The sequence below is a fragment of the Carlito syrichta genome, unplaced genomic scaffold (assembly GCF_000164805.1).
Source record: "Carlito syrichta isolate Samal-C Ts95f unplaced genomic scaffold, Tarsius_syrichta-2.0.1 Scaffold301730, whole genome shotgun sequence".
In the NCBI taxonomy this organism is placed as follows: domain Eukaryota; kingdom Metazoa; phylum Chordata; class Mammalia; order Primates; family Tarsiidae; genus Carlito; species Carlito syrichta.
In genome coordinates this window covers 166,114-192,923 of record NW_007245826.1, presented here as the reverse complement: position 1 = coordinate 192,923, position 26,810 = coordinate 166,114, and the positions used below count along the sequence as shown (strand labels likewise).

The window sequence follows — 26,810 nt, the reverse complement described above, 5'->3', positions numbered from 1 at the left end:
GAAAATAAATTCTCCCATAGAGTTTACACAAGGAAAATAGCCCTACTGACACTTTGCTCTTAAGAATTCTGACCTCCAGATCTATAAGATAACATATTTGGGTAGTTTTGAGGGTTTTTTTTTGTTTGTTTGTTTTTTAAGTCAGGGTCCACTCTCTTGCCCAGGTTGGAGTGCAGTGGCACAATCAGGGCTCAGCATAGCCTCAATCTCCTGGGCTTAGATGATCCTTCCATCTTAGCCTCCTGAGTGGCTGGGACTACAGGCACACACCACCATGCCCAGCTAGTTTTATTTTTATTTTGATTTGGAATCTCACTCAGGAGCCCAAGCAGGAGTGCAGTGGCATACTCATGGCCACCCCAGCGTCAACCTGCTGGGCTCTGGCGATCCTTCTGTCTCAGCCTTCAAAGTAGCAGAACTACAGTCATGAGCTACCACACCCAGCTAACTTTTTGATTTAGAGATGAGGCCTCACTAAGTTGCCTGGGCTGGTCTTGAACCCCCGGGCTCAGGCAGTCCTTTCACCTTGGCCTCCCAAAGTACTGGGATTACAGACTGAGCCACCGAACCTGGCCTACCAAGTAGCTTTAAATGTTTACTTACAGTAAAGATGACAAACTCTATGATGTAGTCATATAAACAACTTTTTTCTGACTGATAATTTTTTTGAAGCAGTGAGAAGGGTGGTGTTATTTGGCATGTCTGTCCATCTCCTAAGCGTCTGGGCAGTCAAAAGGTGGGATTACAGGAAGATCATCCTGAGGATATGCAGTTGGGAAGAGGGGACCCCATAGGATCCCTGAAAAGAGTCTTGGGCCACACTTTGAGTGGGTTGGGTCATGCCTCTAGTCACAATGGTACTTGTTGGAGAACAGGCGTGCTTACGACCACTGCTGCCTCAAACTGTCAGGCTCAGGAAATCCTTCCTCCTCAGCCTTCCAAGTAGCTGGAACTATAGGCATGCACTACCATGCCCAACTAATTTTTTGATTTATTGTAGAGACGAGGTCTCACCTTGTTGCCCAGGCTGGTCTCAAACACCTAGGCTCAAGCAATCCTCTCACCTCTGCCTCCCAAAGTGCTGGGATTATAGGCATGAACCACCGTGCCCAGCATGGATGTACTTTTCAAACAGGCCAAAGCAGTCTTTGTTGCCTTGGCACTTATGACAGCGTGCTTTGAACTGGCCATGTTTCCAACCAAAATCTGCTGTGGGGAATGGATAATTGCATTTCTTGTTATGAAAATATACTCTGTCTAATCCCCCTGTGGACTCTTCTTACCGACAGGATTCTACTTCAAGAGAAGAAAAACTGTCTCCTCATGCAGCTGGAAGAGGCCACTCGCTTGACATCCTATCTCCAGTCCCAGCTGAAAAGGTCGGTAACTTCCCGGAGAACGATGCTGAGTCACATGTCCTAGTGACACAGGCACGAGCTCATTGTTCTGTTGAGCTTGTGTTTTCTCCTGCTGGCTGTGGGAACTGACATGGCTTAAACACACACTAGACCCTGGGAGACATCTTTTTACGATGCTGCTACGGATTCAAGGAATACGAGAACCAAATTTGGCTTCCAAGTAAAAGACAAGTCTGAAGTCAAACTTAAGCCACGATTTTGTCATCTAATCACTAACTTCTTAAGGTACACATCTGCGTGTGCACATCTTTATTTTGGGCTTTTAAAAGGATGTGAATATTTTTAAGATAACTAAGCTTTGGTTGCTCAGGAAGAGGTCCTGTTTTCCAGTCCTTGCTGGGTTGTAAGGTGCAGTGTCAAGGGCTTGATGTGTGGTTTCCTCATCACTCCTTATGAGGTAGGGACTGTTATGACCCCAGGCCCCAGAGGGCCAGTTGAGGCACAGAGAGGGTGAAGAACTTGACGAGGTGTGCCCAGCCAGTGTACATTTGGGTCTTTGCTGTGGCCATAGCGGTCTCCTGTCACTAGAAAAAAAAGAGGGGGATGTTAACAAAGGCCTAACCCAGTGCTCACTAGGGTTAGAGATGCCCACAGGGCTTGGGCACATGAGGACAGCCTGTGCTCCCTGGTGGAGCTGCCAGCAGTCCTGCTCGGCAGTGCAGGCTGCGTCTCTAAGGTCATGGCGCTCTGTCGTTTCAGCCTGTCTGCCAGCACTCTGACGGTGTCCTCGGGGAGCAGCCGCGGGTCCCTGGCCTCCAGCCGGGGCTCACTTGCCTCCAGCCGGGGCTCCCTGAGCTCCATCAGCTTCACGGACATCTACGGCCTCCCGCAGTATGAGAAGCCCGACGCTGAGTGTGGCCAGCTTCTGCGCTTCGATCTGATTCCCTTTGATTCCCTGGGACGAGATGCCCCCTTCTCAGATCCCCCAGGCCACTCAGGCTTCCAGAGGCAGAGGCGGTCCCTGGACACGCCCCAGTCCCTGGCGTCCCTGTCCTCCCGCTCCTCCCTGTCCTCGCTGTCGCCCCCAAGCTCCCCCCTGGACACGCCCTTCCTCCCGGCCTCGCGGGACTCGCCTCTGGCACAGCTGACGGACAGTTTTGAGGTGCCAGGCCTGGGTGCCCTGGACAGACTGCGGGTTCAGGCCTCTATTCTAGGGGATGAAGATTTGCAGGGCACGGCATCCCTTCAGCCACATGGGTTCCCTGGGGACGGGGAAGGACTGCATGAGCGAGGACCCCAGCTGGCCAGTGCTCCCCTGGGTGGAAGTAAGTGCTGATACGTTTTTCTGGGAGGCAAAGTTGGCACTCGGGAGAAATCCCGTGCACTGCATTGAGGTTACCTGGCTTTTGAGGTCCCGAGTGAGCTGTACACATAGGAATATGATGGTTGGGAAGAGTGAACACACTGCCGTGGTCTTCTGGTCTGTGTCGAGGAAGATCGTTGAAATTGACAACATAGTCTTTCCCAGGTTACTTGGCTTGTTTTCAGAGTGTACGTAATTGTTGAAACCCAGGGTGAGAAGCACATGGTCTTCCATGTTCAGAGGCTGATGATGTCCTACGGCCTTCGAGAATGCTGCAGAGTGTGTGCCCTGAGACCAGCACATGGACTCAGGTTGGGTTGGAGCCCAGTGGAAATCTCTACTTTCTTTGTTGCTTTGATTCTTTTGATCTTCTGTCCTCCTAGTTTTAAGGGCATAATTCTATCAGATGTGGAAGCACTTTGTCTTTCCACGTGCCTGTGAGAACAGTGACCTCGTGTGCTTCTTTGAGCCAACCATGGCAATGCTGTTTAACTTCCTTCAATTTTAAAGAGGGTCAGGAGCAGGGTCTCCACTCTGGAAATTCAGCCCATTGAATCAACTTTTATTTGCACAGCAAAAATGTTGTTGACAATCCATTTAAGCAGACACTAGATAACTTGTACAGCATAGTGGATCTCAACCTGGGGTATTTTGCCTTCTGCCCTTGGGAGACACTTGACAATGTCTGGAGACATTTTTGGTTGTTACTACTGGGGGTGGCAGGGTGATACAAAACATCCTGCCATGCACAGGAGAGCACCACAACAAAGAATGATCAGCCATACTATTGAGTATTTATGCAGCCAAGGGCAGAAATAAAGCTGTAATACAGAACTGTTGTGCTGTTATGGATGCAGACTAGCCCCTGGGAAACCAGGATTCTGCTCCCTGCCCTGTTGGCTGCCTCCCTGGACTTGACTCTCACCATCACCACCCTTGAACGTGGTGATCTTTATGGTCTCTTCCATCCACTATCATTCTGTTGCCCATGGGCTAGATTCATTAAATAGATTAATCAATAGGTAGGTCAATCAATCAATCAATTGCTCTGTCAAATAGTCATCTGAGGCCAGGTGTGGTGGCTCATGCCTCTAATCCCAGTACTTTGGGAGGCAGAGGTTGGAGGATTGAGAACAGACCAGCCTGGGAAATATAATAAGACCTCATTTCTACAAAAAAAATTTTAAAAATAAATCAATTAGCCAGGCATGCACCTGTAGTCCCAGCTACTTGGGAGGCCAAGGAAGGAGAAGGGAGGATCACCTGAACCCAGGAGGTCGAGGCGGTGGTGAGCTGTGATTGTGCCACTGTACTCCAGCCTGGGTGACAGAGTGAGACTTTGACTAAAAAAATTAAAATAGTAGTTTGTAACAGTGTACATAGGCTAACATGTTCTGGGGCTACCCCAGAGCTCTTTGACATCCATTTATCTTGGTGTCTTCCCCTTTGTGCAAACTCACTTTCACATCCCTGATACTTGTTCTATCATCCACACGTGCAGGTAATCTTACTTGCTTTATGCTCTGTAGTCATAGGTTCATTAACCCATGTTTACTCCTTTCAGTCAAAAAAGAATAATCCACAGTCAGGACTGAATTGTGTGTCTGTCATTGCTTAAGCTTACTTTCTCTTTTCTCTTGGTCTCCCTCCACTTCCATCAACTTCTTAAAAAGGATGAGACTCAGGAATGTCAGTCTGGTTTTGCATAAAGTCCACACTAGGCCCAAGGGCCCTTTAGGGCCAGAGGAAAGACAGGGAGGGAGGGAGAAGAGCTGACTTAATTTGAGATCCTAATTCACTCCCACTCTGGCGGGCATTATAGTGGGATTCTAACTACTTATACTGGAAGTATTTGCTTACACATTATACACTGTCATCTGGTGGTGGATTTTTATGTATCATTGGTGGTGATTTCTTGTATGATACTGCCATCTGGTGGTGAATTCTTATATGACATGGATGCTGATTTCTTGTTTAATGCTGCCATCTCGTGGTAGATTGTAATATTACATTGCTGCTGATTTCTTGTATAGCACTGCCATCTTGTGGCGAATTCTTATATTGCATGGGTGATGGATTATTGGATAACACTGCCACCTGGTGGTAGATTCTTAAACAACATAGATGAATTTTTTTTTAAACAACACTGCCGCCTGGTGGTGAATTCTTACGTGACGTTCTGAGGACACATTGAAATTTTGTTGCATCGGTGAGTTTTTTGAAAAACAACACTGCTGCCTGGTGATGAATTCTTACATGACATTGTTCTAAGGACACTTAAAAGTCAATGTCCTTAGAAACTTGAAATCATTGATCCAGTTAATTGGTTCTATTACATTGGTACTGATTTCTTGTATAGCACTGCCATCTTGTGACGAATTCTTATATTGCATGGGTGATGGATTATTGGATAACACTGCCACCTGGTGGCAGGTTCTTAAACAACATTGGTGAATTTTTTAAAGATAACACTGCCGCCTGGTGGTGAATTCTTACGTGACGTTGTTCTGAGGACACATTGAAATCTTGTTGCATCGGTGAGTTTTTTGAAAAACACTGCTACCTGGTGATGAATTCTTACATGACATTGTTCTAAGGACACTTTAAAGTCAATGTCCTTAGAAACTTGAAATCATTGATCCAGTTAATTGGTTCTAATATTACATTGGTGCTGATTTCTTGTATAGCACTGCCATTTTGTGGCGAATTCTTATATTGCATGGGCGATGGATTATTGGATAACACTGCCACCTGGTGGCAGGTTCTTAAACAACATTGGTGAATTTTTTAAAGACAACACTGCCGCCTGGTGGTGAATTCTTACATGACGTTCTTCTGAGGACACATTGAAATCTTGTTGCATCAGTGAGTTTTTTTTTTTTTTTTAAACAACACTGCTGCCTGGTGGTGAATTCTTACATGACATTGTTCTAAGGACACTTTAAAGTCAATGTCCTTAGAAACTTGAAATCATTGGTCCCAGTTAACTGGTTCTAATATTACATTGGTGCTGGTTTCTTGTATAGCACTGCCATCTTGTGACAGATTCTTATATTGCATAGGTGATGGATTTTTTGGATAACACTGCCACCTGGTGGCAGGTTCTTAAACAACATTAGTGAATTTTTTTAAGACAACACTGCCACCTGGTGGTGAATTCTTACATGACGTTCTTCTGAGGACACATTGAAATCTTGTTGCATCAGTGAGTTTTTTTTTTTTTAAAACAACACTGCTGTCTGGTGGTGAATTCTTACATGACATTGTTCTAAGGACACTTTAAAGTCAATGTCCTTAGAAACTTGAAGTCATTGATCCAGTTAATTGGTTCTAATATTACATTGGTGCTGACTTCTTATATAGCACTGCCATCTTGTGGCAGATTCTTATATTGCATGGATGGTGGATTATTCGATAACACTGCTACTGGCAGGTTCTTAAACAGCATTGGTGAATTTTTTTAAAACAACACAGCCACCCGGTGGTGAATTCTTACATGATGTTGTTCTAAGGACACATTGAAATCTTGTTACATTGGTGATTTTTTTAAAAAACAACACTGCTGCATGGTAGTGAATTCTTACATGACATTGTTCTAAGGACACTTTAAAGTCAATATCCTTAGAAACTTGGAATCATTGATCCAGTTAATTGGTTCTAATGTTACATTGGTGCTGATTTCTTGTATACTACTGCCATCTTGTGGCAGATTCTTATATTGCATGGGTGGTGGATTATTGGATGATGCTGCCACCTGGTGGTAAGTTCTTATGTTACATTTGTGAATTCTTTTTAAAACAACACTGCCACTGGTGATGAATTCTTACATGACGTTCTAAGGACACATTAAAGTCAATGTCCTTAGAAACTTGAAATAACTGATCCAGTTAATTGGTTCTAATATTGCATTGGTGGTGGTTTCTTGTATACTACTGCCATTTTGTGGCAGATTCTTATATTGCATAGGTGGTGAGTTATTGGATGATGCTGCCACCTGGTGGTAGGTTCTTAAGTTACATTGGTGAATTTAAAAAAAATAACACTGCCGCCTGGTGGCGAATTCTTACATGTTGTTGTTCTAAGGACACATTGAAGTCAGTGTTCTTAGAAACTTGGAATAATTGATCCAGTTAAGGGGACCCTTTGGGTGCTCCCAGAAGACTGGGTTAGGTAACCAGCTTGAGGCATAGACACAGGAGGATCCTTGTCTCCCTTGATGCTTGTGGGAGCTCTTGAGCCCAGAGTCCTCTTAGCTTCACAAAGTCAGATCTTGGCATTTGTCACATCATCCCTGCCCCATTATTTACTAGTTGTGCTGAGAACAGTGTCATATAAATTTGGCCCCAAACAAGTTTTAGTAGGACAGAATTTTAGTAAGACAAAAATCAAAACTGTCCAGACCCACAGAGCAAGCTCTGTGAATGATTTCTTCTGTTATGTTTTAAGCCAATTGGGAGAGGCAAAAGGCAGGATGGAGGAATCTTGGACACTTTTTACGTTTTTGCCACAGCTCTGTCTTCCCTGGATTTTAAAAGTCAAGTGTGTCATGATTTTGAAGTATTTTCTCGTCTACCCATTTGCATTGGTTGGTCAAAAGCCATTGAAAGCTTGACTTGGCTCATCTATTTATTGCTGTTTTTATTATGATCATATTGTTTAAAATTGTCTTAAATTCTGAATATATTTTTTAATTTGTGCTTTCCTTTTTAATCTCTTCCCATGTGGCTCAACAGAAGTGCTCACTGTAAGTGGCCCTGGGAGTCTCCTCATCACCATCATTGCTCAGGCTGTGGCTAAGAAGGGTGTGTCTCATTTGTACTTTAGTGTCAATTGTCAGTTGTTGTTATTGTGATCTCAACATCAATATTCATGATGGCTACTAAAGTTGTGTAAGAACTTTTCTAAAAGCTTTAACAATTATCCTCTCTGTGTGTTTATTTCCAGCACTTAATAGAGTTCATTATTCTAATATGCCAACAGGCAGCTTTGACCACAATGTGGTTTTCATTGGATTTTTTGCCTTTTTATCAAGCAACTTTCATGTCTTTGGGGCTCAGTTCCTGTCTGTTTGTCTGTCTGTCTGTCTATTTTCAATGATTATAAGGTGAGAAATTTTTAAGTGAACTGTGGGACATCTTATTCCTTCTTTGTTGGCATTGCTGGCATGGTCCGCCTCAGTGCCTTGAAGGCCAGGGGCAGGTATCTGGTGTGTGGAGTGTGGGGGCTTCCTGTGCTTTTTCTCACTGGGGCACTTGTCAGTGGCATTTCCTCTCAGCAGTTCCTGCTTCTGGTGGCCCTGTGAACTCAGTGACTCAGCGTGGGCTCAGTGAGAACTCTCTCCTTAAGTTCCTTTTTCTGTTCATCGACTTCCGTGGTAGTGACAAGAGAGACATGCTTAGCCCTGCACCTGGGGTCAGCTCAGCTGGGAGGCTTAGGAGTGTCCTGTTGCCACTTCCTTCCAGGGATCCACAGCTGCATCCAGGGGCTGTGCCAGACTCTGGGCTAGGAATAGAAACAGTAGCAATCAGTATTCTCTGCTAGGGGGTTCTGTTTGCAATTCAGGGCCAGGAGTTTGGGTTCTCCCATGTGGCAGGGCTGAAGGAGGGAGGTGGACTCGGAAGTTCTGACCTACAATTTGAGAGTTGGTACCTCTGGCCACCCCAGGACAGGACCAACTTCCAGCCCTGGCTGACCTGGGAGAAACAGAGTCCTGCAGGCATGGCACTGCAGGCCTCTGGAAGGTTTGCTTTGGTCTCCAGTTAACATTGCAAGCCCAGAGGCTACAACCCTGTCTGTTCTGTATACTGTTGAATATGTTTGTGTTTCTTGGTGAGAATGATAACTTGGTCTGACAGAAAGTGGTTGTCTACAGAGCTGAGATAGACAAAGAAAAGTATAGGCAACACAGGGAACTGTTTTCTTCCAAGCAGGCCCCGTGGTGTCAGAGGCCCACTGGGAACATCCTGTTTGACTCTGTGTTCTAATGGCATGCACCTTTCTGGAAAGCACTGTAATGCCGGTGTACACATCCACATTGAGTGTAGAAGGTGGCATGCACGTTTCTGTTGGTTTTGTTGAAAGATACCTACCACAGTGAGGGAATGGGTAGGAACAGTAGATGAACCATTAAAGGGAAAATTCCAGGGGTTGTCTTTGACTCTTGGTTAAAGTAGATATGAAAGATAAATGAGCTGCCCTTAACAGTAGTCAGTGTCCAAGCGGGAGAGCCACCAAGGTGGCAGATCTGACCCAGGGCAACTTGGAAGGCTATCTCAGTCTCTAAGACAGCTGGATGGGCCCCAGCACCCTCAGAGCCACAGGGCTCTCAGGAGGACGAGCCTGTGATCAGCTGTGTCATGTGCTTTGAAGGTCATTCCATTTTGTTAGGGTTTGTTTGGGTAATGAGAGAGGATTTTTATGGGTATAAAAGCAGTGCTGCATATATTTCTTGTATAAGTTGTAGAAAATACCAAACAATGTAGAGAAAGGAATGAAAACACCACCCCTTGGAGAACGCAGCTGCTGTTCCCACACAGGCCAGTGCTGCTTTTGTGGTCTTCTGGGTATGAAGGTCTTTCTGCAAGTGCCATCCAAAGGGGCATCTTACCATCATCTCACATCCTGTGTGCTCGTGGGGTTTGAGTGAAAAGGGATGTCTGATTCCAGGTGTCTTTCTAGACAGTCTTAATGCTCTCAAAGAAGTAGCCAGAGGTCTACTTCTTCAGTTGCTCAATATTTAAGACAAGCTGAACACAGAGTATCTGCACATGACTCAGCACGTACTCTGGCACGGAGTCCCTGGCCTCCCATGCTGTCATGTCCTGACCCTGGGTGTGTCCCTTATTTGCAGCCGTGACTCTTCGAGAAGACAGTGCCAAGCGACTGGAGAGGAGAGCGCGCCGCATCTCTGCATGCCTGTCGGATTACTCGTTGGCCAGTGACAGTGGGGTGTTTGAACCTCTGACCAAAAGGTTAGATGTAGATCTCAGTTCCTCCCCCAAGCAGGCTTCCCACAGTGCTGCTGTCTAACCCAGAAGGATCCATCCATAACATTTATACATTGAAACTCAGTTGATATATCCAGAGGTAGAATATTTTTCTACCTTCTGTCAGCTTTGGGAGGTTGAGCCTTAGAAACTTGCCAAGAAAACTCCTCTGGCCTCCATGTTCTAGAATGACTTCTTCCTCCCTGTCCCCGTGGGTCCAAGGCTTAATTAGACCCAATAGAGCCGAAAAAGTAGAGTGAATGTGCGGGAGAGAGCTGCTTTTCTGGGAAGGATGTCATTAGGAATGAATATCCTTCTTCCCTCCTCCCTTCCTTAGCTTGTGGGAATCAGTTTCTGATGACAAAACCCTTTCTGGAACTCTGTGTTTTTATTAAAGAGTTTTTTTTTCTTTCTTTCTTTTTTTTAGAGACAGGGCATTGCTCTGTTGCCAGGCTGGAGTGCAGTGGGGCAGTCATAGCTCACTGCAGCCTCAAATTCCTGGGCTCAGGCGATCCTGTCACCTCAGCCTCTGAGTAGCTGTGATTACAGGCATGAATCATAGCCCCTGATGGATCAAAAAAAATTTTTTGTAGCAGTGGGGGTCTTGCTATGTTGCCCAGGCTGTTCTCAGATTCCTGGCCTCAAGTGATCCTCCCACCTTGGCCTTCCAAAGTGCTGGAGTTTTGAGCACACATCACTGTGCTGCCTTTGGTTGGACGTCTTTGGTGGTGTTGTTTCTTTGTATGTTTATAAATCTCAGGTATCCCTGAGGCATCTCACGTATCACAAGCTTTTTAATTGAAAAGTTAATTTTGAACATTTTCCTGTGTATCACATACGGTTTTGAAAGGTATGTGGTTATTTTCTTAAATCAAAAAGCGTTATGAGAAAGAAGCAGTAGTTTGCAGGCAGGTACCCGAAGGGATACCTTGTAGGCCCTGGGGACTGCCATGCCTCGTCAGCCATCATGTACTTGTGTGGAAACATCATAAAGCTCTCTCTTACCACGGGAGTGCCCCTACAGAGCCTGCAGTACTCAGCCCTATGGAATAAAGCATGACTTCCCCTTGTGTTAAGGAGCGAGGATGCTGAGGAGCCTGCCTACGGAGATGCTTGCGGGAGCGAGGACCCCCAGATCCATGTGGGACTTCTGTGAGTGCAGAGGCACCTGAGCTGCTCTGTAGGGCGGGGGGGACCCATGTGACCTGGGTGCTGTCCTTGATACTCTCATCACTGTCTCATCGGAGGGGACTGAGGTGTCAGGAAGAAGTGACATGGAAAAGCAGCTCCATTGCTATCTTCCACCACTGAGGTTCACAGCTTGGAGCAGTTACCTCACAGAGCTTTGGGATTAGGGACCTTAACCTGCATGGTACTGAATGGTCTGGCAAGGTGAGGCTCTTGGGGACATGATTACACGAGTTGATTGTCCTCTGCTGCACAGGTAGCAGGGTCCTTCCCTGGCCCCCAGAGTGAGTAACAGGCAGTTTGCAGCACCATGCTTTTTGATTTCTAGTTACGGTTTCAACCAAGGCAGTAGCTGCAGTGTCCACGCTAGCAAGGCAGGGCACTCAGCCCCTAGTGGGTCCTTTGCTGACTCTCTATTCCAGCTCTGACACCATTGACACCTGTGACTAGATCACTCTTTGTACCGGGGCTTCTGTTGTGTACTGTGAAATGTCCAGTTGTAACAATAAAAACGTCTCCACACTTACTTGGCAGGGGAGGTGCTGTGATCACAAGAGGGGTTAGCCAAGGTGAGGCTCATCATTGCACCTGGACGTGCTGATCCCTGTGACGTCCTCCAAATGTAGGAAGTTCAACTGCATTATCTGTGGCAGGGGGGACTATGTTCACACTTTCCCCTGACATAAAAAGAAAAGGTGTGTCCAGACACTGCAGATGGGCACAGTGGCAGAGTGGCACGATCCCCATCGGTGGAAAGCTGCTGTGTAGTCAGCCAGAAGGACTTCTCCCCATGGGGACCTTGCTGTCCTGAGCTCGTGTTTGCTTTCCAGGCGTGACAGTGCCAACGAATGTCTGCTGGTGCACGTGCTGCAGCTAAGAAACCCTGCTGCTCTGGTGCTGAAGGAAGACTGCAGAGTGTAAGCCAGACAGTGGTGGAAGCCAGACAACAGTGGGAGGGCGGGTCAGGCAGGAGGGCGGATCTGCAGTAGGACCCTGGGGAATGTGCATTCGCATTATGAAGTCTTGGAAGGTTTAAGAAGAGTCTAGTGAGTTATCTGAGGCTGAGGAAGTAACTAGCTGTCATTGGTGGTATTGACTGAAAACATTTTCTTGGTTGCAGCGACAGGTGGTGGCAATGCAATAGTCAGTTCTCTGTTCTGTGATCCTATGATGTACCTTAAGAGGCCTCTGGCTGTGATTAGGGAGCCCTCGGCTGAGGGGAGAAGAAAACATGCATTGGGACCTTTTGGGAGTCGCCTGGTGACTTTGGCCTCCATAGTAGGTGCCCCATGGAGGGGCATTCGGGTGACCACACCAGTAATGGCCAGAGTGAACCTCCCTCCCGGGAGTCTCCTCTGCGAACACATCTCCTACAGGCCTTGGGAGCCCTGGGTTTGAGCAGCTGAGGACTCATCTAGCCTTGGCTTGCCTGATGGTATTTGCAGGCTCATGGGTGTTCTGAGCCCCTCCCAGGTGACAGTGCTGGGTTGGAAGAAGGGCGGGAAACACAGGCGCCCCATGGGGGACAGACATTCATCCTTTGGGATTACTCAGTAGAGAAAGGAACTTTTCCCAAAGGATTCCAAAACTCTACTGGCAGAAGTGCAGCACAAGTGGGTCTACGCACGTGGGCTCCACCTGCTCTCCCACTGTGTGGTCAGTAAGCACCGCCTGCATGCACTCTTCCCTCCCCCATTCTGGTTTCAGCCATATCCGCGTCTATTTGCCCCCGCTGGACTCAGGCACACCTAGCACCTACTGCTCCAAGGCCCTGGAATTCCAAGCACCGCTGGTATTTAATGAAGTTTTCCGAATCCCTGTGCATTCCAGCGTGTTGACATTGAAGTCGCTTCAATTGTATGTGTGTTCAGTGAATCTGCAGCTGCAGGAAGAACTGCTGGTATGAGCCAGGCGCTACCCTCCTTCTCCCCTTTCCTTGCTTTGCATGTCCATCAGTCTCTTCATCTGTGTGCCTGTCTCTTTCCTTCCTTTGTCACTTTCTTTGTCTTTTATCCTTTAGTCATCATTTCTTTTTGTCTTTCTGTCTTTTGTCTATGTTTCCCTCTCCCTCCCTTCATCCCTCTCCTCTTTCCACCATCTCCTTCCCCCCTCCTCCCTTCTATCCTTTCTTTTTCCTGTGGGGGCTACCTAGAAACTGTCGTGGTGTCAAGTGGTCTCTGTAGCTGGGAGTACAGAAAGGAATGATCAAAACAATGGTCTTGTTAAACGTTTTCTACTTTAAAGGCATTATCTCAACAGATACTTGCAGGTCCCCAAGAACTAGCCCCCATATTCTCCCCATTTTCAGTCTAGGAAAGGAAGTAGGGTTGACACGTTTAGCAAATAAGAATGTGGGATGGTCACGTGGACATGCTATGCAAGATCTGAGACTTACATTTTAGCACTCCATTGTTAATTTGAAATTTCAGTTTCCCTGGCTGCTGGGTATTGTATCCAGCAACCTGAGGCCAGGACCTGGAGAGACTCAGCAGCTTGCTGTTAGTGCCCCCAGCTGTCCAGTGCCCAGGCCAGGGTGTGGAAGCCCAGCTGGTTTCTTCCCATGGTTGGCATTTCCCCTAGTTCTGTGCTCTCAGTGGCAGAGTGAGGGAGTGTAGGGTTGAGCCAGTGTTCTCTGAGCTCAGAAGTTCCCAGGAGAATCAGTGACTATTGAGTGGCAGAGCCCTGAGGCCGACATGGCACTCCAGGCTGCCCGTTTTCTGCCCCTGTTCCCTGCCCCTGTTCCCTTTCCAGCACTTTCTGATGGGACTGAACAAGTGACTAGGAAGCCACGCCCATTAGGATCCTCTGTGACTACTGTCACTGTGCTGTAGCCCTTTCCACAAGGATGGGACATTTTCTGTCTTTTTAAATTAAGATGGAAGGGTGTACTTGGTGTTTTAAAAGACTCTAGTTGCTATGGTGAAATCATGCAGTGCCTGTTCTGGCTTTTTTCCATGTAACACCCCTGCAGGGCATTGCTCAGATTAACTTGGCCGACTATGACAGTTCCAGTGAGATGCAGCTGCGCTGGCACTCTGTCCAAGTGTTCACCAGCTCCGAACCACCGAGGACCAGGGAGCCCGGGCGTGTGGGAGAGGGCTCTGCCCGGGACCCTGTACTCACCGTCTCCATCTCCGGCAAGACGGTATGTGGCTCTGGTCTAAGGAACCCGTCACTGCTGCTCTTATGACTCTGAGACTGGCTTCTACTTGGGGAAATTGTTTCTCAGAAGCATCTGTGTAGACTTAAAGTAGGATGTAGTGGTGATAAGTAGAGTTTCCAGGAAAGTAACAAATGTGGAACATGTCCATTCTTACGGCCATGGCATGAGAATGCTTCGTAATGCAAGTGTAGTCATGGTCATGGTGGTGCATTTGAATCTTCTGAGCTACAGGAATGGGCCATGTGAATGTCTCACCACAAGCAGTAGAGTGGGTTTCTTCCCCCAGAAGGGCAGCAGTGTAGACACCTGCCCATGAGGTGTGGCCACCTGCCCACACAGTATGGCCACCTGCCCTCCTCGTGCCACTGCCTGCCATGTGTGCGTGGGAGCTGTCTGCCTGGGCTGTCCTCACACGCGCCCTTTCCTCCCGCAGGATGCGGTGACAGTGCTGCTGGCCAGAACCACGGCGCAGCTGCAGGCGGTGGAGAGGGAGCTGGCCGAGGAGCGAGCCAAGCTGGAGTACACAGAGGAGGAAGTTCTGGAGATGGAGCACAAGGAGGAGCAGGCTGAGGCCGTGTCTGAGCGGTAAGAGCCAGCTCTGGGCAGGTGGGCTCCAGCCTGCGTCCTCCCCGCCGCAAAGGAGCATGGATGCCCAGTGGGTGGAAGAAGGTTCTTGCAAACCAGCAGGGGGATGAGCGTGTTTTCTCAGGGAGGCAGCTGGAATGTCAGGCCATGGTTCTCTGAGGTGCAATTGTTTTTCTTATCCACTTCCTGTAGAATGTGCTAGGTAATTTTCGGTGTCATTGCCCAGAAGTTGAGATTCTGGCAGGGATGGTGCTGATCTGAGCGAGGCCTCACCTTGAGTTCTCACCTAGTTCTCATGCAGGCTTTCACTTTCTCCTTCTGTGCTGGAATTTCTCTTCAAGAGCAGGCTGTTGGGTGACTCCCCTCCGCATGGATTGGGTACAGTAAGGCCCCTTGAAGTTGTTGGATTTTTTGAACAGGTATATTGAAGCATAATGTACCTGCCATACAGTTCACCCACTTGAAGCGCACATTTCAGTGCTTTTGAGGACAGTCACAGAGCGTGCCAATATCACCCAGTAAATGTTAGAGCATTTCATCATGCCAGAGAGAAAGCTCACCCCGGCCCCTGGCAAGCACGAACTTGCTCTCTGTCTCGTGGGTTTGCCTGTTCTGGACGTTTCCTATAGCTGGCATCACGCAGTGTCCCTGTGTGCCTTCCTGCAGCAGCCTGCGGGTGAGACCTGTGTAAGTTGGAGATGTAGTCAGGTGAACATAGTCAGGTGAACTGGCTCCTGCCAGTCTCCTCTGGGGGCGCTGTTGTACTGCTTTACTTCCACATCTTTCTGTAGAGAGCATCATCTTTTCAAAGTGTCCTGCATCTTCCCAGGGGTTTTCGTGACTTTGGTTTTGAGAGGAATTTGTTTTCAGGAAGGCCAGTGCATGGCAGGGGGTGGGCATTGTGTTCAGGGATGGACAGGAAGCTGGGAGGGGCTTGGGCTGGGAGGGTGGTCTTCTGGCATCTCCAGGGGCTGCAGTGGGGTGATAAAGAAAGGCAACACCCTCTTGGTGAAAGCCCTTAATGAGCTGTCTTCTCTAGAAAACAGAAATGCCCTTTTACTTTATGAGGAAAGCAGCTGTCTTCAGTTGTGGGAAAGAAGCAGTTTCACTGGGTACTTCTGCCACTGTGGGCTTTGCATGTCCATTTTTAGGAGTTGGCAAGCTGACTCGGTAGACAGTGGCTGTAGCAACTGCACCCAGACCAGCCCCCTGTACCCTGAGCCCTGTTGTGTCGGTGTTGACTCCATCCTCGGACACACGTTCACTGGTCAGGCAGAGACTTACAGCCCTGAGAAATGTCAGCCCCCACCTCTTAAGGTAAGTAGAAAACATCAAGGGATTTTACGGAGCCCCCCAACATCTTCCTGTGGGATCCCGGGTACTACCCTGGAAGGAGAGGCTGTACCCCCACATCCTTCATGGGCAGAGTGAGGGGATAGATGGAGGAGATGCACTCAAGGAAACCAGAATCGATGGGCTCACACATGGTGTAGAACCACGTGGCCAACTTGCAGACACTCCCAGTGGCCTGGGTGTTGTGGTACATGGGGACGCTGTGGTATAAAGTAGACTCTGCTGTTGGATGTGAGGGGACAGCTAAGGCCGTATTGTACTACATGGTGAGGAAAACAAGTGAATGCCCTAGGATCTGTAAAGGGCTCAAAGTGGGCACGGCAGGTGCTAGAGAAATGGCTGTCAACTATAGATGACAAGGAGAGGACAACGACACTACAGAAGTCCCCCAGCTTTTGCTCCCTCATGTGCCCTTATATGGTGAGCCATTCTCACTGTCAGGGGCAAGTGAAGTTCTGGAAGTTCTTCAGAAATGCAGCTGTCTTCAGTTGTGGGAAAGAAACAGTTTCACTGGGTACTTCTGCCACTGTTCCAAAGGTTATAGATGGTTCCAGTTCCTCTTCCACACAAAGATGTGACATTAAGTACTGTGGGCTGGGTATGGTGGCTTGTCTGTAATCCCAGCACTTTGGGAGGCCAAGGTGAGGGTATAGCCTGAGCCCATGGGTTCGAGAGCAGTCTGGGCAATTTGGCGAGACCTCATCTCTACAATAAATTTAAATAAATTAGCTGGGCATGGTAGTGCGCGCCTGTAGTTCCGGCTACTTAGAAGTTTGGGGCAGAGGGATCACCTGAGCCCAATAGGGGTCGATGCTGGGGTGGCCATGAGCATGTCACGACACTCCAGGCTAGGCGACAGAGTGAGATTCCAACTCAAAAAAAACCAAAAAACTACAATGCATCCTTTTGTCCCTTCTGGGCCTCTGATCTTAGGTGTGCTTGTTACCATATCATCAGGGGAGAAATCTTGCATGCTTATGGTGACAAATGTTGGAGGAACCCAGTGATGCTGGAAACCACTGTCAGTGCTCTGGGGGGAGAGGAAAGGGGGAGTTGTTGTTTAATGGGAACTGAGTTTCAGTTTTGCAAGATAAAGACGTTTTAGAGACCTGTTGTATAACAATGTGAATAGATTCTACTGAACTGTACCCTAAAAATGGCTAATATGATGAGTTTTGTTATATATATTTCACCACAATTTTTTTTAAAAAGCAAGATCATAGGAGACTTTACTGAGAAGGTGGTCAGGCACAGGAACAGCCGGTGGGGAGGGGACATGGTGGCACTGAGGACAGGGGGAGTGAAAGGGCCAGATCATGTCTGGCCAATCAGGCTTTTTTTCTGAGAGGCACTGTTTCTACCTTTTGGCTTTTTGAGTCACGCTGCCACAGATATTCGTGTATAGCATTTGAACATCTGTTTTCAGTTCTTTTGAGTACAGACCTAGGAGCGGAACTGCAGGGACTGACTTCAGTTTCCTGGGATCTCCCTGGTTGCTTTGTTGAGAACAGATTGAAGGGCAGGGAGGTGTAGAAATGGGGAGATGGGTGAGACACCTACTGCACTGAGCTAGGATGATGGCAGTTTGGGTGAAGGGTTGCTGACTAGTGCTCAAAACCCACTTGATCTTGAACATAGAGCCGAGAGGATTTGCTCTTAGACCAGAGATGGGGTGTGCGAAAGGGGTTGGAGTCCAGGATGGTACTAAGGCGGTTTTTGCATAAACAAACGGGAAGTAGAGATCCCTGTGAGGAGTTGAGGGGATGGATATCTGCAATTCCACTGGGGACATGTGACGTGTGACATGCCAGTAAAACTTCCAAGTAAAGTCAGAAGTAGTTGTTTCCCTTAAGTTGATTGCCTGTGTTCTGGAAGAAGCCATGGTCATAAGTGAAGTACTCCCTAGGTTGACAAGGAAACCAACACAGAAGATCTCTTCCCAGAAGAAGCGGCGAGTCTTCTGAAGGAGCGGCCCAGTCGCCGGGCCCGAGGGTCACCTTTTGTCCGGAGTAGCACGATCGTCCGTTCTCAGACCTTCTCTCCTGGAGCACGAAGCCAGTATGTTTGCAGAGTAAGTTGGAATTTCTTTGCCACCTGTCTGGAACGTTTTCTTTTCTGTCCTCCTTGTTGTGTTTTATTTGTTACTATTTATGCTCAAAGGCATGAGTAATGTGTATTCTCACAAGTAGTAGCCATCAGTGGACACTATCAGCATGTGGAGATGAAGTTGGTCACCTCCCACACTCTTGTCATGCTCATTGAATTCTGGACTTCTCCAGGATTCTATTCATTTCTCCTCCAGACTTTCAGCACCATGTCTGTGCCAACTCGTGGTCAGGAAGCAGGGCGAATCATTTCTACATCAGCCTAGGGAGCAAGTGGAAACGGGGCCTGTCCTGAGTGAGATGGGAAAGCCAGGTGCCTGGGTGGTTAGGAACCCTGCAGTGCAGCTGTGTCACTGGAGGAGAGGGTGGGCTCAGGGTATATTTCCAGCCTGCGGGGTGGTGGCAGAAGACACTCAGTGTTCTCAGCCGTGGCCTCACCTTGCAATCAAGTCGTGCTGGGGGACTTCATCAGATGCTGGTGCCCAAGTCCCACCCTGAGATCTGCCATTGGTCATGGGTGGGGCCTGGACATCAGAACGTTTGGAAGCTCCTAGATGGTTCTAATGTGGAAAAGCCATCTAACTCTCCAGTGCAAGGCTGATATCCCTGAGGCAGGCAGAGGGGAGACCTGAGCCGTGTGGTCATTGAAGGCAAGACAGGATGTTGGAGGTTGACAGACAGTGGCAGTGTGACAGTGACAGCATGGACTTAGAGAGGGCTTTCAAGGATGACTGGTCATGACACAGCAGCCCAGAGGGGCTGTTTGGGTTGAGGAGGGCCTCTGACTGGGGCTGTTGGAGAAAGCCCCTGTCTTTGAGTGGGGCTGCCCAGAAGCGGGCTCCATGGGTGCAGAACCAAGTCAGATCATTGGAGGGAAAAAGTCCTCAGGTCCTCGAAAGAGACACGGGGAGTTGTAGTTCAGGGGTCCCCAGGCCCCACCTCAGGTGTGATAATTGGCTAGGACACAGGGAACTCAGAGACACCATTGTGTTCCCAGGCATGACTTGTGACAGTGAAGGGCACAGACTAAAGGCAGCAGAGGGAAGAGGCTCAGGGGACAGCATTCAGAAGGTGGCAGCTTCTGGTCCTCTCCCAGTGCAGTGGTGCCAACAGCCCTTATGTCCCCCAGTCACGATGGTGACCGCACACATGGAATGCTGCCAACCAAGGATGTGCTCACCCAGTCCTTGGTGTCCAGGGTTTTGATGGAGCAGTGATCATGTAGGCTGGTCTGGTAGCCTGCATGGATGACTTCAGTCTCCAGCCTCTCCAGAGGTCAAGCTGATGGCCCAAGGCCCCCACATGAGTCACATTGTTAGCACAAACTATGCGACTGGCCTGAGGTCCCCAGGCAAACAGAGGCACTCTGACCAGGCAGAACATTCCAGGGCCTTAGAGGCTACCCCCTAGGAGCTGGGCAGGGACTTTTCTTGGAGCAGGATGACTCCTTTAACTGCACAGGAGTGAACAGCCATGGTGTGGGCTTGGATGGCCAAAACTGCCCCTTTGCCATATTTGCAAGACCCGCTGCTATCGTCCCCACATTCTGAAGTGTCCCTGTGGTGGCTGCCCTCCTGCCCCATCACACTTCAGCCCTGTGGAGACTGATACTGAAGCGAGTGACCAGATGTTTTAGATTGAAGGCCATCTTCATGGCCCTCCTTGCTCAGCAAGCCACCAAGGTGCAGACTTGAGGCTGCTTATTGAGGAGAGGGTGGAAAAGAGGGAGTGCGTTGCTTACCCAGAGGAAGGTCGCTGCCTCATGTATGTACTCTGTCCTGCGTAACAGCTTGTGCTTATTGGCAATGCTTCATGGTTTGTATTATATGTGTGTGTGTATGAATGTAAGGCAGGTAAACTGCCAGGCCTCTGAATGTTCTAAGTATGTCAAGTTAATTGGCCTAGAAGGTAGGGCCAGGCAGGCAAAGATGGTGGCTCTCCCACAGATGCACATTGATCCTGAGGTGGGTCTCTGCCACCAAGTGAAGCCCACAGTGACTTGGCTCCCATAGTGAAGGCCTTCTTTATTTTCCTAAATGAGTTCTCATACTCCTGGCCGCAAGTGATCCTCCTGCCTCAGCCTCCCAAAGTACTGGGATTACAGGCAGGAACCATCACACCTGACCTATTTTCCTTTGTTTATTTGTTTGTTAGTTTATTTGTTTGTTTTTTTAAGTCAAAGTCTCACTCTGTCACCCAGGCTGGAGTGCAGTGGCACAATCATGGCTCACTGCTGCCTGGACCTGCTGGGCTCAGGTGATCCCTCCACCTCAACCTCCCAAGTAGGTGGGACTATAGGCGTGTGCCACCACACCTGAGTAATATTTTGAATTTTTGTAGAGACGAGGTCTCACTGTGCTGCCTAGGCTGGTCTCCTAGACTCCTGGCAGTCCTCCCACCTTGGCCTTCTAAAGTGCTAGGATTACAGGCATGAGCCACCATGCCTGACCCTATTTTCCTTTTTAAAAGCAGACCTTGTCCTTGACCAGCACAGCGGCAGCTGGTGATGTTGACTTATCCTACCAACAGGAGTGAGTATCTTTTTTGGAAAGTCATTTTTTTCCAGCTCTGGTCAAAGGCAGAAATACAGCAGATGAGACTGATAAAAAGTGAGACCCTGAGGGCAGTGCTGGCATTCCTGGGAGTGTGCTTGATACCAAGTTGTAGTTGGTATTGACAAGATGGAGACTGTTGACTGATTAGCCTGGAATCTGGGTGAGGGTTTTGTATGTTTTGTTTTTCATTTTCCCCAAAACTCTTGTTTTAACTGAAACCCGAAGACCTGGTAAAAACACCACAACTCCTAAGTGTGCTTGAGAGCCCATGAGGAGAAGGGAAGGAATACTGAATTTCCGAGTGGTTGTTTCTGAATGTCATTCTTTTTGCTGTAGCTTTATCGTAGCGACAGCGACAGTTCAACGCTGCCCCGGAAGTCCCCCTTTGTCCGAAATACTTTGGAAAGACGAACCCTTCGCTATAAGCAGGTATGTACCACCTAAATGAATGTGGGATCTGCTTGCCCTGGGTGGGGGATGTGCCTTGGGGTTACTTTTACAGACCTTCAAAGATCATGTTTAAGGTCATATAAATGAAAAGGTAATATTTTGATTTCCTTATTTACTAAGAGATATAATGAAATAATGCTCCCAATATTTCTTAAGACAGTATCATGATTTCAGGTAACCTGTGATCTCTGCATTCTTCAATGTAATAAAGAATCACCCGTCTCTGTATGTTAGGCTTTTCTTTTTTGATGGAGAAATATATATATAGTACGACCACAGAATACTTCCTTTACAACACTGCTGACATCTTAGGCGAGATTGTTCCTTGCTGTGGGGTTGTCCAGTACATTGTAGGATATTGAGCAGTATTGCTGGCCTCCACCCACCAGGTGCCAGGAGCACTGCCCCCCCACACCAATCGTGACAATCCAGTCTTCAGACATTGCCAGATGTCCCTGAGGGGCCAGATTGCCCCTGCTTGAGAACCACTGAGTGCTGCTATGAATTCAGCAGTGCTTTTAAACGAATTTGTATTTGTTAAATTACAGCCCAAATTTGCATTTAAATTTTGTGCATGTGCAAAATATTGTTGTGTGTGAAAAGCATGCAGTTACTCAGTCCACTGCCCAGTGGAGATCTGCTGATGGGTTTGTGGCTTTGACGCAGTAACTGCCCTCCCAGGGTTCTGCTTCAACTCCATGGACAGAATCTTTTCACCTTGTCGGGCTTTTCTGAACATAGCGTATTTGCTTACTTGAGGCTTACATGGGGAGGAAAGTTTTTGACAGTTTGTACGTGTGTGTGTGTGCTTGCACAGGTGTGTGCGTGCATAGTTTTTAAAATAAAAGATGCTCATGTGATTTGTAACATGCTTTTCCCCCCTACAGTGGGTCATTAAGATGTCTCTATGTCAGTATATTTTTTCAACTTTTTACACTGGCTGCATCTTATGCTTTCTTGTAATTTACTCAATCAGTTTCCTGCTGTTAGAGATTTCAGGGTTTTTTTCCTCTGTCATAAACCTTAATTCGTCCACTTTTGCAAGTTGTGCCTTTTGGAAGCAAGCTTGTTTTAGACATCTTGTCAAATGGCACTTCAGAAACATTGTGCCCATTTTTGATCCCGTCTGCCCCATTTAAGAGGGTCTGTTGTTCCACACTTTTGTAAGTACATAGGTCATCATTTTAAAAAACCATTTGCTGTTATTGAATTGAACTACATGTTCACATTCATCTTGCCCAAATCTGTTTTTTAACCTTGGGCCATGCTTAGAGAAGAACCTGTGCCTCATCTGTCTCCTGTTAATTATGGAAGAAACTTCTAGAAGGCCAGAGCATGCGCTCATGGCTGCTGTCTCCTGCAGTCTTGCAGGTCTTCCCTGGCCGAGCTCATGGCCCGCACCTCCCTGGACCTGGAGCTGGATCTCCAGGCGTCAAGAACACGGCAGAGGCAGCTGAACGAGGAGCTCTGCGCCCTCCGCGATCTGCGGCAACGACTGGAGGACGCCCAGCTCCGCGGCCAGACCGACCTCCCGCCCTGGGTGCTTCGGGACGAGCGGTTCCGCAGTCTGCTGAAGGAAGCCGAGAGGCAGGTGAGGCTCGGGCCTGCTTCGGGCTCCCTCTGGTGGCCAACTCCTGCCTGCTCGCCATCACCGCCCTAGGCTCAGCTGTGCTTGGCCTGTGACGTGGGCAGCTTGGGTAAAACATTGTAGCTCAAATCATCCAAGCACTTGTCCTGTGGAGCCAGTTCTCTCCCTCTGTGGGCCGGGAGGGCGGCGTCTGTGGTGGCGCCAGCATACATCTGGAGGCTGTGGGGCTGAAGGAGCCTGGGGCCCAAGTTTGCAGGCCTGACTCCAGCCACCCCCAGCGTTTCCAGTGAAGAATTTCTAGGGGTATGGGTGAGGTGGACCTTTCTTCCCTCCTGATTCCCACTGACTGTGGCCATTTCTTCTGGGCTCCAAGGCTAGGAGGGAACTCATTTATTCTTCCTCTAAAAAAGAACAATGAAAACATCTTGTTCATCTGCTCTTGCTGTTCCAGACAAGACAGACCAAACTTGACTACCACCAAGAACAGGCAGCCGAGAAGATGCTGAAGAAGGCCTCCAAGGAGATCTACCAGCTGCGTGGGCAGAACCACAAAGAGCCCATCCAAGTGCAGACCTTTCGGTATGGGAGAAATGCAAACCGCCCGGCTGTGCTTGTCACTGCTGCTTCTTACTGTTGCATCTTTGTTATGATCAAAATTACAGGAAGTGTTCAAAACACTTATGGGAAGTTAAGAACAAAACAGGAATCCATTGTGACCAGCTCCCTACTATCAGTGCCACTTGGTGTTTTCTTCTGAACTTTTTTTTTTCTACGCAGTTTTTTTGCACTACCTGTAATCATAATGCAGGTTCAATTTTACATTTAGTATTTTTTAGATTAAAATATTCCATGTTGCTACATCATCTCTTATCTTGTTTGACTGTAACATTTCATCTAGTAGGTATAATTTACCCAGCTACTCTATTTTATAACATGCTGCATCTTTCCAAATGTTTGCTTTTGTAGGTAACAGTGATTTACATATGTATACATATGGTCACTTTTGCTTTTTAAATTAAACTTTGATTGACTTACGCACTTTGGGAGACTAAGGTAGGAGGATTGCTTGAGCCCAGGAGTTCAATGCTAGCCTGGGCAACACAGCGAGACCCCATCTCTACAAAACAATTTAAAAATTAGCTAGGTGTCGCGGTGTGTGCCTATAGTCCCAGCTACTCAGGGAGGCTGAGGCAGGAGGATCACTTGAGTCTAGGAGTTCAAGGCTGCAATGAGCTATGATCGCACCACTGAACTCCAGGCTGGGTGACAGAGCAAGACCCTGTCTCTAAAAAAGCAATTAATTAACTAATTAGCCTTTGATTGAAGCAAAAGACGCATATAGGAAAGTATATATCATACATACATAGTCCAGTGAATTGTCCCAAGCTTTATATCATGAGAATCGAACATTATCAACACCCCCTATTTCCCACACTGGAGTAACCACTGCCTTGAATTCTAACAGCACTGATTAGTTTTGCCTGTTTTTGTGTTTTATATGAAGAGATTTCTACAGATATATCTGTGTTATTTTGTGTCTGTGAAAAATTAAGGTGAAATCCATATAATACAGAATGAGTCATTTTAAAGTGAACTGTAGCCTTTGATCCATTCACAGTGCTATGCGACCATCCCCCCTATCTAGTTCTGAAACATTTTCGTCACCCCAAAAGTAAACCCCAGGCCCATTAAGCAGTCACCTCTCATTTCTCCTCCCTCAGCCCTAGCAACTGCCAATCAGCTTCTGTCACTAGGGATTTCTGACTGTGTTATGTAAATAGGATCATAGGTATGTGGCCTTTTGTGTCTCGCTTCTTTCACTGAACATTATATTTTCAAGGTTCATCCACATTGTAGCATGTGTATCAGTGCATCCTTCCTTCTTGAGGCTATAAAATATGTGCCTGACTTTGAGCCTTAATTTTTGTATACCTTTAATTTCATATAGTGTTTTATTTTTTCATTTATTTATTAATAAAATAAATATTTTCTGAGTGCCTAATATATACCAGGCACTGTTCTAGGCACTGGAGATAAAGAAACCACTGCCCTTAGAGGCTTCAGAACTTCTGTTAAAATGTGGACATCTAGGTATAAACAGATGTGTTGTTGAGGGTTTAAATTCAGTTTGTTCTGTAATAAGAACCTTCATTGACACGAGAGCTGCCACCTTTCAGTGTCTTCAGATCGTATCTAACCTGTGATTTCTTCCCACCCCAGGGAGAAGATAGCATTTTTTACAAGGCCAAGGCTCGGCATACCTCCCCTCCCAGCCGACGACGTCTGATGGAGTACACCGTGCACATGGAGTGTTTGCCTGCCTGCTTTATTTTCATGAAGTTCTTAGACTAGCTAAATTTGTCTTTAAAATATTTGTGCAAAGCTATTAATATACACATTTTGTAAAAAAGCACATATATCTATACATATATATTTTATAATAGCGACGGCAACAGGGCTTGGTTTTTCCTTGTTGTGAAATTGACATCTCTGGAGACAGGTTATTTTATAAAAGATCAACTATCATGTTTAGAATGTACAGTTTTTACGCTGTTTTATTTGACATAAAGGCTGGAAAGACAGAAACGAAGTGAGTTCAGGCAAATTCACTGTATTGTAATTTATTTATAGTACTTTTTTTTCCTTGAAGGAAAATACTGACTTTAAGATGTATTTTAAGACTGAAATTTTGTTCTTCAGTACTTGTCATGCAGTAGAATGGAACTTGGGGCCGGTTTTGTTTTTGACACCTGAGACGCAAACGCTATGTGCTAGATTTGTCACTCGCTCGTATCAGTTTCGCATATGTGCATTTACCATGTATAGTGTACACTTCCCCCCTTTGTGTTATGTTAAAGTGTCACCTGCAGTGATTCCATCGTCATTCACAAGCGTGTGTGCATTGCAGAGGTCAGTGTCCCATGTGGGTTAGGCACTGACTGCTCCCCATTTCTGTGTTGTCTTCCGATGCATCTTTCTGTGCTACCACGAGTCTGAAGCAGGTGACAGGGCCCCCGGCATCCCGGACTTCCACCTGCCCGTCCATGGTGGCTGTCTACGCCGCCCGCGTTCTCAGACCACGTGCAGTCTGCCTTCCCACCCACCCCGTCTGTGTGTAACAGACAAGGGGGATGGTGGTGATAGAACTCCTGCCACCTATTTCATGAAGGAAAGTGAAAAGGGAACTCGGGACACCCGTAGTCAGTGACTCTGTGGGTGAACCTAGGGGTGAACCTAGCAGTTACGACATAGACACGATCACCTTTAAAGGTGCTTTTTGGGGGAGGGAAGGACGTGTGGGTGACTCGACCTACCCAGTAAGTTATTTGCAGGAGAAGATTTGATTTCTATCAGAATGCCCCCATGCTGGAGTCTACCCAGCATTCCTCAAGAAATTTTAGAGCTAGCTCATGAGGAAAAACATGGTAATGTAATAAAAATCTACCATGATTCTTTTAAATGCCAAATGCTAGACTTATTTGCCTAGTGCGTATTTATTTTTATATGAAATGCACTCTCCTTTATGAGGCCTCGACTGAGCAAATGAGGTGGGTCACAGGAAATGGCAACGAAACAGAGCTCAGAACTCTCTTCCTAATCTTTCCTCCCTCCCCTTAGAAATGTCCCTTTTGATCAGGCCTCTCTTCTCATCAGTCTGTAGCCCCCCTTATATAATCTGCTTTCCCTTTTACATTTATTAAAAACTGTGTAAAAGCATTTCATTGACACGAGACCTATCACAGACAAGGGGATTTGTCAGTGGTGGTAAGACTGAAATCTTCAGCCTTTTCATGATTGTTGTCTCTTGCTGTGTATTTCTGCCTCTAGTCTAGTTTTTTTTTTTTTTTTTTTTTGCCAATTCCTTTTTACATGTGTCCACCACAGGTAGAGAGACGCAAGCACCAAAACATCCCCCCACCCCCAGCACTGCCGGGCAGCAGACAGCGTAGCTGTGCAGGCCCTCTCTAAGCCCAGCAGCTGTGGAAACTGGCAACCACAACACAAAAGCACCCGCTGCTGGACTTAGATGTGCAGGGCAGATCGTTCCCGTCTCTAAGTGGGCTGAGGGTTGAAGCAAGTTTTCTGTCAACCCTAAGTAGCAAAACCCACTGTGCT

General features: G+C 47.3%; 1 protein-coding gene across 1 annotated transcript in view; it reads left to right on the top strand.

Moving 5' to 3' along the window:
- Positions 1 to 25,388, top strand: part of WWC3 (WWC family member 3) — an 81,716-nt gene extending 56,328 nt beyond the window's left edge. The window contains exons 9-22 of the mRNA XM_008055154.1: positions 1,290 to 1,379; positions 2,118 to 2,683; positions 9,572 to 9,692; positions 10,785 to 10,859; positions 11,726 to 11,812; positions 12,603 to 12,795; positions 13,867 to 14,040; positions 14,492 to 14,643; positions 15,795 to 15,960; positions 17,903 to 18,067; positions 20,993 to 21,085; positions 22,470 to 22,697; positions 23,146 to 23,273; positions 24,915 to 25,388. Of these exons, the coding sequence (XP_008053345.1) occupies positions 1,290 to 1,379; positions 2,118 to 2,683; positions 9,572 to 9,692; positions 10,785 to 10,859; positions 11,726 to 11,812; positions 12,603 to 12,795; positions 13,867 to 14,040; positions 14,492 to 14,643; positions 15,795 to 15,960; positions 17,903 to 18,067; positions 20,993 to 21,085; positions 22,470 to 22,697; positions 23,146 to 23,273; positions 24,915 to 24,981 (2,305 nt within the window). The 3' untranslated portion in view covers positions 24,982 to 25,388. The remainder of the gene's footprint in view (positions 1 to 1,289; positions 1,380 to 2,117; positions 2,684 to 9,571; positions 9,693 to 10,784; positions 10,860 to 11,725; positions 11,813 to 12,602; positions 12,796 to 13,866; positions 14,041 to 14,491; positions 14,644 to 15,794; positions 15,961 to 17,902; positions 18,068 to 20,992; positions 21,086 to 22,469; positions 22,698 to 23,145; positions 23,274 to 24,914) is intronic.
- Positions 25,389 to 26,810: the final 1,422 nt, after the last annotated feature.